Here is a 16880-nt window from a genome sequence, read left to right as displayed (position 1 = left end):
AAAACTTTGCAAGAGGGTTTGGAAAAGGCAACACAAAATAGATTTAGTGAAATGGAAAAAGCATATAACTCATTAAAGATAGATTTGATAAAATGGAGAAAGAAAGCAACAACAAAGAAAAACAGAATTTGTGAAACAGCATTTTATAGTACTAACAAAGTCCTGCAACAAGAGATACAAAGAGAAATTCCATTCAAAATACTTGTCAAGGGACTTTTTGGGGTGGAGCTAAGATGGTGGAGATCACACATGTTTCTGATATTCTTTAAAACCCTCACAATAATTAGGAAATCCAGCCTCTGAATTAGCTCTGGACTGGAAGAACCCACAAATATTGGGAGTGCAATAAATTATCAGCAGAAGATAATTTCAAAGATTGCCAGAAAAAGAACTGTTTCAACTTGAAATGGCAGGGAGGCAGCCTAACACAAACAGCTGACCACAAATGCCAGCGCAGACAGCACAGAACCCTGGAGTATTGGTATTCTGCTGGCATTGCAGATTCCACAGATTCCACATGGCAGAGAATTTCCACAGGGAGGAATCTACAGATATCTACAGAAGTGTTGGACACTCTGCCCTGGTTGCAAGCTAGTAGATCAGCAGAGAAGTTATAAAACATCCAACACAAACACAAAAGATCAATGGTGAACTCCAAAATACCAGAATCTCCGGGACCTATCTACTCCCATCCAGCACTGGGAGTGAATCAGCACTGACCCAGCACAGCTGAGATGGCTCTCCTGACCTAAAGGCAGACCTTCACTTAACAAAAATGAGTAAAAAGTAAAGAGGACCCTTAACAATTTACAGCTTTTGTGGTGAAACAGAACAGATTTCAAATCCTGAGAGGACCGAAAGGCAGATTTTCTCCAGATGAAACCCCAAAAGGTGATCTAATCTGATCCCCATCACACAAGGCTCTCCTAGAAGAAATTTAAAAGTATCTTAAAAGAGAGCTAGAAGAAAAATGGGGAAAGAAAATGAAAACTTTGCAAGAGGGTTTGGAAATGGCAGTACAAAATGGACTTAGTGAAATGGAAAAAGCATATAACTCATTAAAGATTTGAAAAAATGGAAAAAGAAAGCAACTAAACAAAACAGAATTTGTGAAACAGAAAAAGAAAACTCCTTGAAAAACAAAATTTGTGAAATGGAAAAAAAATTATATAGGACAAAAATCATTTAAAAATTCAACTGGACAAATACAAAAGTAAAAAAAAATGTAAAGGAAGAAAATAACACACTAGAACTCAGAACTGAACAAATGGAAATGAATGACTCAATAAGACAAGAATCAGTCAAGGAAAACCAAAAAAATTAAAAATAGAAAAAAATATAAAATACCTAACTGGGAAAATAACTGGCATGGAAAATAGATCTAGGAGAGATAATCTAAGGATTATTGGACTCCCTGAAATACATGATGGAAAAAAATAGCCTAGACACTATCTTTCAGGAAATCATCAAAGAAAACTGCCTGGATATTTTAGAAACAGAATGTAAAATGACCATTGAAAGAATTCAAACACCTAAAAGAGACTCCAAAATTAAAAACCCAAAGAATATTGAGACTTAATTTGAGAATTGAGAATTCAAGGAAAATTGAAGGAAAGGAAAAAATATTACAAGCAGTCAGAAAGAAACAATTCAAATACCAAGGAGTCACAATAAGGATTACCCAGGACGTAGTAGCTTCCACTTTAAAGGATCAAAGGGCCTTGAATCTGATATTCTGAAAGGCGAAGGATCTTGGAAGGCAGCCAAGAATAAATTACCCTGCTAAATTGAGCATTTTCTTTCAGGGAAGAAGATGGACATTCGATGACACTGGTGAATTCCATGTATTTTTGATGAAAAGACCAGAGTTAAACAAAACAAAACAAAAAAACTGACCTCCAAATATAGAACTCAAGAGAAGCACAAAAAGGTAAAAAGAAAAAAAAACTCTTGAGAACTGTATTTCTGTTATGGGTATACATTGAGAATACATGCATAATCAGATTTTATTGTTATAATATAAAAATATAAAAAAGAAACTAGATATGGAAAGGGGATTGTAATAGAAAAAGTAGGGGAAAGTGGAGGTAAAACTGAGGAAAATTACATCTCACAAAGAGGCAAAGAAAACATAATTGAGGGAAAGAAGGGCAAGTGATGAATATTGTGTGAATACTCTCATCAGATTTGACCCAAAGAAAGAATATTAGATATATTTGGTTTCACCAAGAAACATCTCTCATATTATAGAAAAGTGGGAGGGGAAAAGGGAAAAGGGAAGAGGTAGGCTAAAGGGAAAGAGAAATAGTACAGGAAAGGTATAAGAAAAGATGAGGGACTCTAAAGGGGGAAGACTGTGTGAGGCAAGTAGTGGTCATAAAATACTGGGGAAGAGAGAAAGGAGAAAAGTATAATTTCGGGTTAATAAGATGGCGGGAAATACAGATTTAGAAGTTTTAACTGTAAATGTGAATAGAGTGAGCTCTTCCATAAAACATAAGGAGACTGGATTAAAAGCCAAAATCCTACAATGTTGTTTACAAGAAACATATTTAAAGCAGAGTAAAGGAAAAAGACTGCAGTAGACTCTATTATGCTTCAAATGAAGTAAAAATAAAAAGCAGGGGTAGCCATCTTCATCTCAGATCAAGCAAAAGCAAAAATTAATTTGATTAAAAGAAGGAAGGAAATTATATCTTGCTAAAGGGTACCATAGATAATGAAGCAATATCAATATTAAATATATATATGTACCAAATGGTGTAGCATTCTTCCTAAAGGAGAAGTTATGAAAGTTGCAAAAAGAAATAGACAGCAAAACTAATGGGACATCTCAACCTTGGTTTCTCAGAATTAGACAAATCAAACCACAAAATAAGAAGTTAAAGAGGTAAATAGAATACTAGAAAAACTTGCTATGATAGAACTTTGGAGAAAATTGAATGGAGACAGAAAGGAATACACTTTCTTCTTGGCAGTTCATGGAACCTATACAAAAAATTGACCATATATTAGGATATAAAGACCTCAAAACCAAATGCTGAAAGACAGAAATAGTAAATGCATTTTTTCAGATCATGATGCAATAAAAATTACATTCAATAAAGGGCCTAGGAAAAATAGACCAAAAAGAAATAGGAAATTTAATAATCTTATCCTAAAGAATGAATGAGTGAAATATTAAATCATAGACACAATCAGTAATTTCATCCAAGAGAATGACAATGATGAGACAACATACCAAACTTTGTGGGATGCAGCCAAAACAGTAATAAGGGGAAATTTTATATCTTTAGAGGTTTACTTGCATAAACTAAAGAGAAGATCATTAAATTGGGCTTGCAACTAAAAAAGCTACAAAAGAATAAATTAAAAGCCCCCATTAAATACCAAACTTGAAAATCTAAACATAAAAGGAGAGATCAATAAAATTTAAACTAAAAAAAACTATTGAATTAATAAAACTAAGAGTTGGTTTTATGAAAAAAAATCAACAAATATAGATAAACCTTTAGTTAATTTGATTTAAAAAATGAGAGGAAAATCAAATTGTTAGTCTCGAGAATGAAAAGGGAAAACTATCCACCAATGAAGAAGAAACTAGAACAATTATAAGGAGTTTGCCCAACTTTATGCCAATAAATTTAACAACTTAAGTGAAATTGAGGAATATGTACAATATAGATTGCCCAGATTAACAGAAGAGGTATTAACTTACTTAAATAGTGCTATTTTAGAAAAAAATACAATCAGCACCCTAAGAAAAAATCTTCAGGACCAGATGAATTTACATTGTGAATTCTACCAAACATTTAAAGAACAATTAACTCTAATACTATGTAAACTATCTGAAAAAATAGGGAATGAAGGATTTCTACCAAATTACTTTTATGACACAGATATGGTGCTGATACCTAAACCAGATAGGACAAAAACAGAGAAAATTATAGACCAATCCCCTTAATGAATATTGATGCAAAAATCTTAAACATAATATTAGCAAAGAGATAATCACCTCCAGAATAATACATCATGACTAAATAGGATTTATACCAGGAATGCAGGGCTGGCTCAATATTAGGAAAAATGTTAGCATAAGTCACTATATCAATAACCAAATTAATAAGAACCATATGATTGTCTCAATGGATGCAGAAAAAGCATTTGATAAAATCCAGCACCCATTCCTATTAAAAACACTAGAGAGTATAGAAATAAATGGATTTTTCCTTAAAATATTCAGTAGCATCTTATTTAAAACCATTAGCAAGTATCATATGTAATGGGAATAAACTAGCACCATATTCGATTAATATCAGGGGTGAAAGAAGATTGCCTATCACCACTGGCAATAAGAGAAGAAAAAAAAATTAAAGGAATTAGAATAGGTAATGAGGAAATCAAATTATCTCTCTTTTCAAAATTACAAAATAAATGCACATAAATCATCAGCAATCTTATATATCGCTAACAAAATCCAAAAGCAAGAGATACAAAGAGGAATTCCATTTAAAATTATTGCTGAAATAATGTATGCTGATCAGTTCTTATGGACATGGTTCTCTTCAACAATGAGATGATTCAAACCAATTCCAACTGTTCAATAATAAAGAGAAATAGCTACATCCAGAGAGAGAAGTATGGGAAATGAGTGTAGACCATAACATAGCATTTCCACTCTTTCTGTTGTTTGCTTGCATTTTTGTTTTCCCCCTCAGATTATTTTTTATTTTCTTTCTAGATCCAATTTTTTCCTGTGCAGCAAGATAACTGTATAAATATGTATACATGTATTGTATTTAACATATACTTTTAAAATATTTAACATGCATTGGTCTACCTGCCATCTAGGGGAGGAGGTGGAAGGAAGGAGGGGAAAAGTTGGAACAGAAGGTTTGCAAGGGTCAGTGTTAAAAAATTGCCCATGCATATGGTTAGAAAATAAAAAGCTATAATAAAAAATAAAATAATTGTTGATAATATAAAACATTTGGGAATTTATCTTCCAAGGCAAAGTCAGGAACTATATAAGCAAAACTAAGAAACACTTTCCACACAAAGATCTAAGCAATTGGAAAACTATCACATGTTCATGCTTAGGTCCAGTGAATATAATAAAGAGGACAATACTACCTAAACTAATCTGCCTATTTAGTGCTATACCAATCAAACTCCCAAGAAACTATTTTACTGAACTAGAAGAAATAACAACCAAATTCATCTGGAAGAACAAAAGGTCAAAAATTTCAAAGGAATTAATGAAGAGAAAAGCAAATGAAGGTGGCCTACCTCTACTTATAAAGCAAGGGTCATCAAAACCATTTGGTACTTGCTAAGATATAGCAGTGAATTGGTCAGTGAAATGGATTAGGCTCACAGAACAAAATAGCCAATGACTATAACAATCTAGCATTTGACAAGCTGAAAAGCCCTACCTTTGGGATGAGAATTCGCTATTTGACAAAAACTGCTGGGAAAATTACACCTAACGCCATAAACCAAGATAAGATTGAAATGGGATTCATGATCTAGACATAAAGACTGATACTATAAAAAAATTAAAAGAACATAGGATAGTTTACCTCTCATATTTGTGGAGGAGGAAGGAATTTGTGACTAAAGAAAAAGTAGGGATCATTATTGTTCATAAATAGAAAATTTTGAATATATTAAGTTAAAAATGTTTTCTACAAACAAAACTAATGCAGACAAGATTAGAAAGGAAGCAATAAATTGGGAAAACATTTTTACATCCAAAGGATCTGATAAAGGCCTCAGTTCTAAAATATATAGAAAATTGACTCAAATTTATAATAATAGTTCAAGTCATTCTCCAATTGATGAATGGTCAAATGATAAGAACAGACAATTTTCAAATGAAGAAATTGAAACTATTTGTAGCCACATCAAAAGTTGCTCCAAATCACTATTGATCAGAAAAATGCAAATTAAGACAACTCTGAGATATTACTACATACCTGTCAGATTGGCTAATATGACAGGAAAAGATAATACTGGATTTGGAGGGGATGTGGGAAAACTGGGACACTGATACATTGTTGGTGAAGCTGTGAATAGGTCCAACCATTCTGGAAAACAGTTTGGAACTATGCTCAAAATTTATGAAACTGTGCATACTCTTTGAACCAGCAGTGTTTCTACTGGGATTATATCCCAAAGTGATCTTAAAAGAGGGAAAGGTTCCCACATGTGCAGAAATGTTTGTGGCAGACCTTTTTGTAATGGTAAGAAACTGGAAACTGACTGGATGCCCATCAATTGGAGAATGGCTGAATAAATTATGGTATATGAATGCTATGGATTATTATAATTCTGTAAGAAAACGGCCAGCAGAATGGTTTCAGTGAGGCTTGGAAATACCTACATGAACTGATGCAAAGTGAAATGAGCAGAACCAGGAGATCATTACAAATGGCAACAACAACACTATATGACAGACATGGCTGTCTTCAACATTGAGATGATTCAAATCAGTTCCACTTGTGCAGTAATGAAGAGAACTATCTACACCCAGAGAGAGAACCATGGGAACAGAGGATGCAAGACAACATAGCATTCTCATTCTCTCTGTTGTTACTTGCTTGCATTTCATTTCGATTTTTTTTTCAGTTTTTCCTTTTCTTCCTTCTTGATCTGATTTTTCTTGACAACCAGATACCTGTATAAATATGTATAGACATATTGGATCTAACATATATTTCAACATATATAATATGTATTGGACTACCTGCCAGATGGGGGGAGAGATGAGGGAAGGAAAGGGAAATTTTGCAATAAAAAGTTATGCTAGGGTCAATGTTGGAAAAATTACACATGCATATGTTTTGTAAATAAAAAGCTTTAATAAAAATATACCTGTCAATAATGTAAAATATTTGGAAATCTATCTGCCAAGGGAAAGAGAGGAAACTATATGAATACAACTATAAAACAGTTTCCCCAAAAATAGTCAGATCTTAACAATTGGAAAAATAACAAGTGCTCATAGAAAGACTGAGTGAATATAATAAAAATGACAATACTACCTAAATTAATCTACTCAGTGCCATACCAATCACATTCCCAAGAAATCATTCTACAGACCTAGAAAAAATAACATTTCACCTGGAGGAACAAAAGGTCAAGAATTTCAATGGAATTAATGAAAAAATGTCAATGAAGGTGGCCTTGATGTGCCAGACCTAAAACTATAATATAAAGCAGCAGTCATCAAAATTATTAGGTATTGGCTAGGAAATGAGCAGTTGATCAATGGAATTGGTTAGATTCACATAACAAAATAGTCTATAACTATAGCAATCTAATGTTTGACAAACCCAAACACCCCAGCTTTTGGGATAAGAACTCACTTTTAGACAAAAACGCTGGGAAAATTGGAAACTAGTATGTCAGAAATTAGGCAGTGACCCACACCTAACACCATATATCAAGATAAAGTCGAATTGAGTTCCTGATTTAGGCCTTATAAGCAAATTAGAAGAATGAAGGATAGTTTGCCTCTCAGATCTGTGGAGAAGGAAGGAATTTGTGACCAAAGAAGAATTGGAGCTCATAATCGAACACCAAATAGATAATTATGATTATATTAAGTTAAAAAGATTTCACACAAACCTAATGCAAACAAGTTTAGAATGGAAGCAATAAATTGGGAAAACATTTTTATATTTTAAGAAGTCTGATAAAGGCCTCATTTCTAAAATATACAAATAATTGACTCAAATTTATGAGAATTCAAGCATTCTCCAATTGATAAGTAGCCAAAGGATATGAACAGACAATTTTCAGATAAAGAAATTAAAACCATTTCTAGTCATATGAAAAGCTGCTCTAAATCACAGTTGATTAGAGAAATTCAAATTAAGACAACTCTGAGATACCACTACACACCTCTGAGATTGTCTAAGATGACAGGAAAAGATAATGATAAATGTTGGAGAGGATGTGGAAAAATTGGACACTAATACATTGTTGGTGGACTTGTGAGTGGATCCAACAATTCTGGACAGCAATTTGGAACTATGGCCAAAGAATTATCAAATGCTGCATACCCTTTGGCCCTTTCTTAGGTATGAAATTAGAGATTTAGTATCAGAGAAAAAAGGTTTATAGAGAATATTTCTATGTCCTAAAAAGAGCTTATTAATACTTCAAAAATACCTTTAAAAACCTATGATTTCATCAGTGAGGTTACTCCTCACATTAACTAAACTGTGAACAGAATTAAGCTGTTTATCACTTACCACTAAGTAATCAAGTGATAGTAGATCTTCCCATTAAATTAGTGATAATGCTTCAATATTAGGTTAGGCAAAAATCCCATGCATCATCCAGCATACAATAAACTCAGATCTTTAGTTGTTTTCATCAATATGGATATTCCTTCTACTTCTTTAGTTCCTGAGGAATCTGAATCTTAATAAACTGCCTTTGTGAGTTAACAATCTTATTCCAAATCAACTGATGCTATCTTTCTGGTCATTAATTCTTTTAAATTTACATAAGTTTTTCCTTAAACAAGAAAGTTCATTGTTGTATTTATGTTAAAAGACTTTCAGAAAGTTGGTTGAGACATAAAATAGCTTGTTCTGGTTTGACTTCAGACAACCAGTGGTCACCTCTCTACCTTATGATGGGGCATTGGAGTAAGAATTTAATTGAGTTGCCAAGATTATTTCTCATTATTTTCAAAAAACTTTCCCCTTACTTTGAAGACCAGTAAACAAGCTGAATTTCTCCATTGTTTAGTTCATTGAGAACTCAATGTTGGAACATTGAAATTCCATCTTTTTTCTGTTACATAAAATTTGGCAATTCCTACTAAAATTGAAAGGGGACAAAAAAGTTGTCTTTTCCATCTCTCTGGTATTCATTGATGTTTTTAATGTTGCACTTGAACAATCAAAGTACTCCTCTTCATCACTGTGTCTTCGTATTGCACATATGTATTAAGATGAAAGAATATGAGATATTCTTTTATTTAAGGATGTCCAGAAAAACATGATTAAATGTGACTAGTTTAAATTTTTGAAAATGAATTGCTGCTTTGTTATTCTAGAACGGCCCTTATGATTGCTGTCAGTGTGGAATCAATAGCCTTGGTCACTCTTCTTCTTCAAAACAATGCTGATTACACTCTCCAAGATATAGCTGGATGGACAGCTCAGACGTATGCTGAGCGGTATGGTTATCCTCTGTAAGTGCCAACATAATTCTAATTATTTTTGTATCTTTGCATCTAAAATCATTTTCCTCCACAAAATAAGAGTGAATCTGACTTTCATAGTTGTACAACATAATAACTTTCTGGCATACAACCTGGCAAACTCTAGCTCTGAAAACTGCCACATGCTTCAGAATAGCCCCAGGCAAACAGGCAACCTCTTGAGGATAGACCTCTACCTGTTTCATCTTTAAGAATCCTAAAAAGTGACTTCTGGCCAAGATGGCAGAGAGGACACACATATCTATCTAAGTTCTTTTTTGCCCTCAGAATAGCTTTTTCCATGACATTAATGCTTGACTACAAAAAACTACAAATAATTACCAACAATAGATATGTTCAAAATTCACCAGAAAATGTCAGTTTTTGCTCATGAGTGGGGATGGTTAGATCAGGTGCAGACTACAGGCAGACAGCGAGAGCACAGCAAGAGCACAGAAAGCATCTCACACTGTGTAGACCAGAGCGGGGTGGGGTGAGATCTCAGCCATTTCTGTGGGGAAAACTTGACCACTGTATAACTACTTTGCCCTGGCAGCAAGCCAGTAGATCAGCAGAGAAGCTATATAAACACAGTGGGTAAAGGCTATAAACCTGAAATGCTAGGGTCTCTCATGACCTGGGCACACCTACCCAGTACTGGGAATGACTCAGCATGCTCTCAGAGCACAGACATTGCTGTCCTGCTGCTGCCTCACTGTTGCCCCCTGAAGTCTGTAGAGGAAGCCTGGTAATACCATCCAAACCAAAAAAGCAGATCGCATTTACTTTTTTTTTTTTTTTTTTTGGTTGGTTGGGTTTTTTTTATTCTTCTTGACAAAATGAGCAAAAAAAATTAAAGCAGGCTCTAACAATAGATAGCATCTATACAGATAGCAGATTTCAAACCCTGAGGAAAGTAAAAACAGAGTATCTCCAGATGTATCCCCAAAGGGGAATATAATCTGGTCCCCAACACGCAAGAGTCTGATAGAAGAAATTAAAAAGGCTCTCACAAGAGAGCTAGAAGAAAAATGGGGAAAGGAAAGGGAAGCTTGGCAAGAGTATCTGGATAAATCATCCCACTCATTTAAAGATAGAGGGGATAAAGAAATCAAATCCCAGGAAAACAGAATTAGTGAATTGGAAAAGGTAAACAATTCCATGGAAAACAGAATTAGTGAATTGGAAAAAGAAAATAGCTTCCAAAAAATTAAATTGGTGAAATGGGAAAAATTCCATAGAAGAAAACAACTCACTTAAAAACTCAATTGGACAATTACAAAAAGAAATAAAAAAGTAAATGAAGAAAACAATTCAATAAAAATCAGAATTGAACAAATGAAATTAAATGACTCGAAGAGACACCAAGGATCAGTCAAGCAAAACCAAAAAAAAAAATGAAACATGGGGAAAAAATGTCAAATACCTACTTGGGAAATCAACAGACCTGGAAAATAAATCTAGAAGAGATGATCGGAGAATTATTGGACTTCCTAAAAATTACGATGAAAAAAGAGCCAAGATACTACTTTCCAGAACATTATCAAGAGAACTGCCCAGATATTATAGAAACAGAGGGTAAAACAGACATTGAAAGAATTCAATTCAAATTGAAAGAATTGAAAGAGACCCCAAAATCAAAACTCCAAGAAATATAGTGGCTAAATTCCAGAACGATCAGACCAAGGAAAAAAATACTACAAGCAGCTAGAAAAAAAAATTCAAATATAGAGGACCCACAATAAGGATTACTCAGGATCTAGCAGTGTCCACATGAAAGGATCAAAGGGCCTGGAATCTGATATTTCGAAAGGCTAAGGAACTTGGTATGCAGCTTATTGGTATGCAGCTAAGAATAAGTTACACAGCCAAAATGAGCATTTTTTTTTCCCAGGGAAGAAGTGGACATTCAATGAAATAGATAAATTTCATCTATTTCTGATGAAAAAACAGAACAAAACAAAAAGTTTTATTTACAAATATAGGATTCAAGAGAAACATAAAAAGGTAAAAAAAGAAATCTTGGGAACTATATTTCTGTTATAAAGATACATAAAGAACACATGTATAATTTGTTCTAGAAACTAGAGGTGTAAAGGAAATTGTACCAGAAAAAGGGTAAAGTGGGAGTACTATATCTGACAAAGAGGCAAAGGAAGCCTATTATATCTGAGGGGAAGAAAGGAGGGAAATGAACATAAGTGTGTATCTTACTCTCATAAGAATTGGTTTAAAGGAAAAAAATATTAGATATATTCAATCTACAAAGAAACTTCTAATAACACCTCATTGAAAAGTGGGAGGGGAAAAGTGAAAAGAGAAGAAGTAAGCTAAGTGGAAGGGAATACAGAAATTGTGAAAATAGGGGGAGGACAGAAGAAGGATCCTAAAAAGAGAGGGCTGTGAGAGGCAAATGGTGCTCACAAGTTTAATATGGGGGAATGGGGAGAAGGGGAAAGGAAAGGAGAAAAGCAAAAGCAGGGGTTAACAAGATGGCAAGTAATGCAGAATTAGTAATTTTAACCGTAAATGTGAATGGGGTAAACTCCCCCATAAAGCAGAAGCAGATGGAAGACTGGACTAAAAGCCAGAATCCTACAATATGTTGTTGACAGGAAACACACTTGAAGCAGGGCGATACATACAGAGTAAAGGTAAAAGGCTGGAGCAGAAGCTACTATGCTTCAGGTGAAGTCAAAAAAGCAGGGGTAGCCATTCTCATCTCAGATCAAGCAAAAGCAAAAATTGATTTAATTAAAAGAGAGAAGGAAGGACACTATATCTTGCTAAAGGGTAAGCATAGATAATGAAACAATATCAATATATTAAATATATATGCACCAAGTGGTGTAGCATCTAAATTCTTAAAAGAGAAATTAAGAGAGCTGCAAGAAGAAATAGACAGCAACACTATAATAGTGGGAGATCTCAATCTTGCATTCCTAGAATTAGATAAATCACAAACCACTTAAAGAAGTCAAAAAAGTAAATAGAATACCAAAAAAGTTAGGTATGATAGATCTCTGCAGAAAACTAAAGAGAGACAGAAAGGAGTACACTTTCTTCTCAGCAGTACGTGAAACCTATACAAAAGTTGATCATGTATTAGGACATAAAAACCTCAAATTCAAATGCAGAAAGGCAGAAATACTAAATGTAACCTTTTCAGATCACAATACAATGAAAATTACATTTAATAAAAAGCCAGGGGAAAATAGACCAAAAAATATTTGGAAACTAAATAATCTCATACTACAGAATGATTGGGTGAAACAGCAAATCATACAGATATAACTTCATCCAAGAAAAATGATAATAATGAGACATCATACCAAAATGTGTGGGATGCAGCCAAAGCACTAATAAGGTGAAATTTTATATCTCTAGAGGTCTACTTGCATAAAATAGAGAAAGAGAAGGTCAATGAATTGGGCTTGCAACTAAAAAAGCTAGAAAAGGAACAAATTAAAAACCCTCAATCAAGCACTAAGTTTTGTTCTAAAAATTGAAGTTCTAAAGTTCTAAAAATAAAAGGAGAGATTAATAAAATTGAAAGTAAAAAAAACTATTGAATTAATAAATAAAATTGAGTTGGTTCTATGAAAAAACCAACAAAATAAGCCCTTAGTAAATCTTATTTAAAAAAGGAAAGAAGAAAATCAAATTGTAGACTTAAAAATAAGACAGAACTCACCACTAATGAAGAGAAATTAGCACAATAATTAGGAATTACTTTGCCCAACTTCATGCCAAGAAATTCGATAACTTAAATGAAATGGAAGAATACCTTAAAAAATATAGCTTGTCCAAATTAAAAGAGGAAGAAGTAAATTGGTTAAACAGTCTCATTTTAGAAAACGAAATAGAATAAGCTATTAATCAACTCCCTAAGAAAAAAATCCCCAGGATCAGATGGATTTACATGTGAATTTTACCTAACATTTAAAGAACAATTAACTCCAATGTTATATAAACTATTTGAAAAAAAATAGGGATTGAATGAGTCCTACCAAATTCCTTTTATGACACAGATATGGTACTGATACCTAAACCAGGTAGGTTGAAAACAGAGAAAGAAAATTATAGACCAATCTCCCTAATGAATATTGATGCTAAAATTTTAAATAAAATATTAGCAAAAAGATTACAGAGAATCATCCCCAGGATAATACAATATGACCAAGTAGGATTTATACCAGGAATGCAGGGCTGGTTCAATATTAGGAAAACTAGTAGTATAATTGACTATATTAATAACCAAATTAACAAAACCATGTGATTATCTCAATAGATGCAGAAAAAGCATTTGATAAAATCCAACATCCATTCCTAATAAAAACACTGGAGAGGATAGGAATAAAGGGAGTTTTTCTCAAAATAGTCAGGAGCATATATTTAAAACCATCACTAAGCATCATATGCAATGCAGAAAAACTGCAACCATTCCCAGTAAGATCAGGAGTGAAACATGGTTGCCCGCTATCACCATTATTATTCAATATTGTATTAGAAACGTTAGCCTCAGCAATAAGAGTTGAGAAAGAGATTAAAGGAATTAGAGTAAGTAATGAGGAAACCAAATTATCACTCTTTGCAGATGATATGATGGTATACTTAGAGAACCCCAGAAATTATACTAAAAAGCTATTAGAAATAATTCACAACTTTAGCAAAATTGAAGGATACAAAATAAATCCACGTAAATCCTCAGCATTTTTATAACTTACCAACAAAATCCAACAGCAAGCAATACAAAGAGAAATTCCATTCAAAATAACTGTCGATAGCATAAAATATTTGGGAATCTATCTATTAAAGGAAAGTCAGGAATTATATGAGCAAAATTATAAAACACTTTCCACACAAATAAAGTCGGATTTAAAAAAATTGGAAAAAATTTAGTGCTCTTGGATAGGCTGAGCAAATTTAATAAAGATGACAATACTCCCTAATCTATTTATTTAGCGCTATACCAATCAGACTCCCAAAAAACTATTTTAATGACCTAGAAAAATAATAACAAAATTCATATAGAAGAACAAAAGATCAAGAATTTCAAGGGAACTAATGAAAAAAAATCAAATGAATGTGTTCTACCTGTACCTGATCAAAAACTATATTATAAAGCAGTGGTCACCAAAATCATTTGGTATTGGCTAAGAAATAGATTAGTTGATCAGTGGAATAGGTTAGGGTCATAGGACAAAATAGTCAATAACCATAGCAATCTAGTGTTTGACAAACCCAAAGATCCCAACTTTTGGGATAAGAATTCACTATTTGACAAAAACTACTGGGACAACTGGAAATTAGTATGGCAGAAATTAGGCATGGACCCACACTCAACACCATACACCAAGATAAGATCAAAATGGGTTCATGATTTAGGCATAAAGAACAAGATTATAAATAAATTAGAAGACCATAGGATAGTTTACCTCTCAGACTTGTGGAAGAGGAAGGAATTTGTGACCAAAGAAGAAGTAGAGATCATTATTGATCACAAAATAGAAAATTTTGATTATATCAAATTAAAAAGCCTTTGTACAAACAAAACTAATGCAGACAAGATTAGAAGGGAAGCAATAAAACTGGGAAAACATTTTTACAGTTAAAGATTCTGATAAAGGCCTCGTTTCCAAAATACATAGAGAATTGACTCTAATTTATAAGAAATCAAGCCATTCTCCAATTGATAAATGGTCAAAAGATATGACTAGACAATTTTCAAATTATGAAGTTGAAACTATTTCTAGCCATATAAAAAGATGCTCCAAATCATTATTAATCAGAGAAATGCAAATTAAGACAACTCTGAAATACCACTACACACCTGTCAGATTGGCTAAGATGACAGGAAAAAATAATGATGAATGTTGGAGGGGATGCGGGAAAATTGGGTCACTGATGCATTGTTGGTGGAGTTGTGAACGAATCCAACCATTCTGGACAGCAATTTGGAATTATGCTCAAAAAGTTATCAAACTCTGCATACTCTTTGATCCAGCAGTGTTACTACTGGGCTTATATCTCAAAGAGAATAAAGAAGGGAAAGGGACCTGTATGTGCCAAAATGTTTGTGGCAGCCCTTTTTTGTAGTGGCTAAAAACTGGAAATTTAATGGATATCCATCAATTGGAGAATGGTTGGGTAAGTTGTGGTATATGAATATTATGGAATATTATTGTTCTGTAAGAAATGACCAGCAGATTGATTTCAGAGAGGCATGGAGAGACTTACATGACCTGATACTAAGTGAAATGAACAGAACCAGGAGATCATTATACACTTCAACAACAATTTGTATGAGGATGTTTTCTGATGGAAGTGGCTATCTTCGACAAAGAGAAGGTCTAATTCAGTTCCAGTTGATCAATGATGAACAGAATCAGCTACACTCAAGAGAAGGAGCACTGGGAATTGAATGTGGAGTAACTACATTTTTGTTTTTCTTCCCAGGTTATTTTTACCTTTAGAATCCAATTTTTCTTGTGCAACAAGCAAACTGTATGGATCTGCACACATATGTTGTATCTAAGATATATTTTAACATGTTTAACATGTATAAGACTGCCTGCCATCTAGGAGAGAGGTGGTGGAGGGAGGGAAGGGAAAAGTTCGAACAGAAGTGAGTGCAAGGGACAATATTATAAAAATTACCCATGCATATGTTCTATCAATAAAAACCTATAATTTTAAAAAAAGAAACCTAAAAAACCATTGAGCAAATGGCAAACTTAGGTTATCGAAGTTCAGTATGACATAAGCAAAAGAGATATGAGATAGAATCACAGTCTTAAATTGTTAAGATTAAATTTTCAGAAGTGATAATGATAATAGCTGCTATTTTAATAGGTTTTTAAAGGTTTTCCAACATTTTGTTTGACCTTCACAGAAGTTATATAATTTAATAATAATAATAAGGCACATTTATACTGGCAGTGGTTTGTGTTCTTTGTTTCTATTTTAATGTCTTGCTGACATCTCTCAATTGTAAGAGACCTAAAGTTTTAAGTTTTAGAGAAAATCCTTTTATGTCTTGAATACCTTCACATGAGTGCTAACAAAAAAGAATCATAAATGTTGATAGTCAACATTAGAATTCACAGAGAGGCAATTTGCCAGGGGTTAAGGATGTTCAACTTGGAGTCTTGGGGAAAGATTATGCTCCTCATGATATGTATGACCTTGGATAACTGTAAACTTTCTGGGATTTAGTTATTTAATTGATAAAATAAAGAGGTTAATGTTAATGCCCCAAATAATCCTTATCAGTTTTAAGTCTATAATTCTATATTACTGTGACTCTGAAGACAAGTGTATTATATCTAGATTGAAAGATTAATTTTGCTCTCCAGACTTTATTAAAACATTAAAAAAGAAATATTTAAAATCTAAGATTTGAGATACACAAAGACTTGTTACATATAATTTTTATCTTGCTTGATATAGATTTATTATGTTTTACTTTTTATTTTAGACATATTTATCACAAACAAATTGAAAAACAGAAGGAACTTTATAATACCTGTTCATCTCAAATCAGCTGTTCAGAAAAGGCTTCTAGTACTGGATTTGCTTTGGGTGCACCATCCCTGGACAAAAAAGGTAGAACTGATAAACCCAAATAAATAATTTTTAAAATATTAGAGAACAA

At 33.1% G+C, this 16880-nt stretch overlaps 1 protein-coding gene across 5 annotated transcripts in view; it reads left to right on the top strand.

Annotated features, from left to right (window-relative positions):
• LOC100928737 (ankyrin repeat domain-containing protein 7-like) overlaps window positions 1-16880 on the top strand; it is a 101229-nt gene that overhangs the window by 23381 nt on the left and 60968 nt on the right. For 3 of the 5 annotated variants that reach the window (XM_031938090.1, XM_031938086.1, XM_031938087.1), the window contains 2 exons: window positions 9077-9214; window positions 16704-16831. In XM_031938090.1, coding sequence (XP_031793950.1) covers window positions 9077-9214; window positions 16704-16831 — 266 coding nt within the window. The remainder of the gene's footprint in view (window positions 1-9076; window positions 9215-16703; window positions 16832-16880) is intronic. The other 2 variants (XM_031938088.1, XM_031938089.1) reach the window with 2 other exon arrangements.

This window comes from Sarcophilus harrisii, chromosome 5 (genome assembly GCF_902635505.1).
Source record: "Sarcophilus harrisii chromosome 5, mSarHar1.11, whole genome shotgun sequence".
Taxonomy (NCBI): Eukaryota; Metazoa; Chordata; class Mammalia; order Dasyuromorphia; family Dasyuridae; genus Sarcophilus; species Sarcophilus harrisii.
The sequence above is the reverse complement of the archived record's forward strand: the minus strand, read 5'-3'. Positions and strand labels throughout refer to the sequence as shown.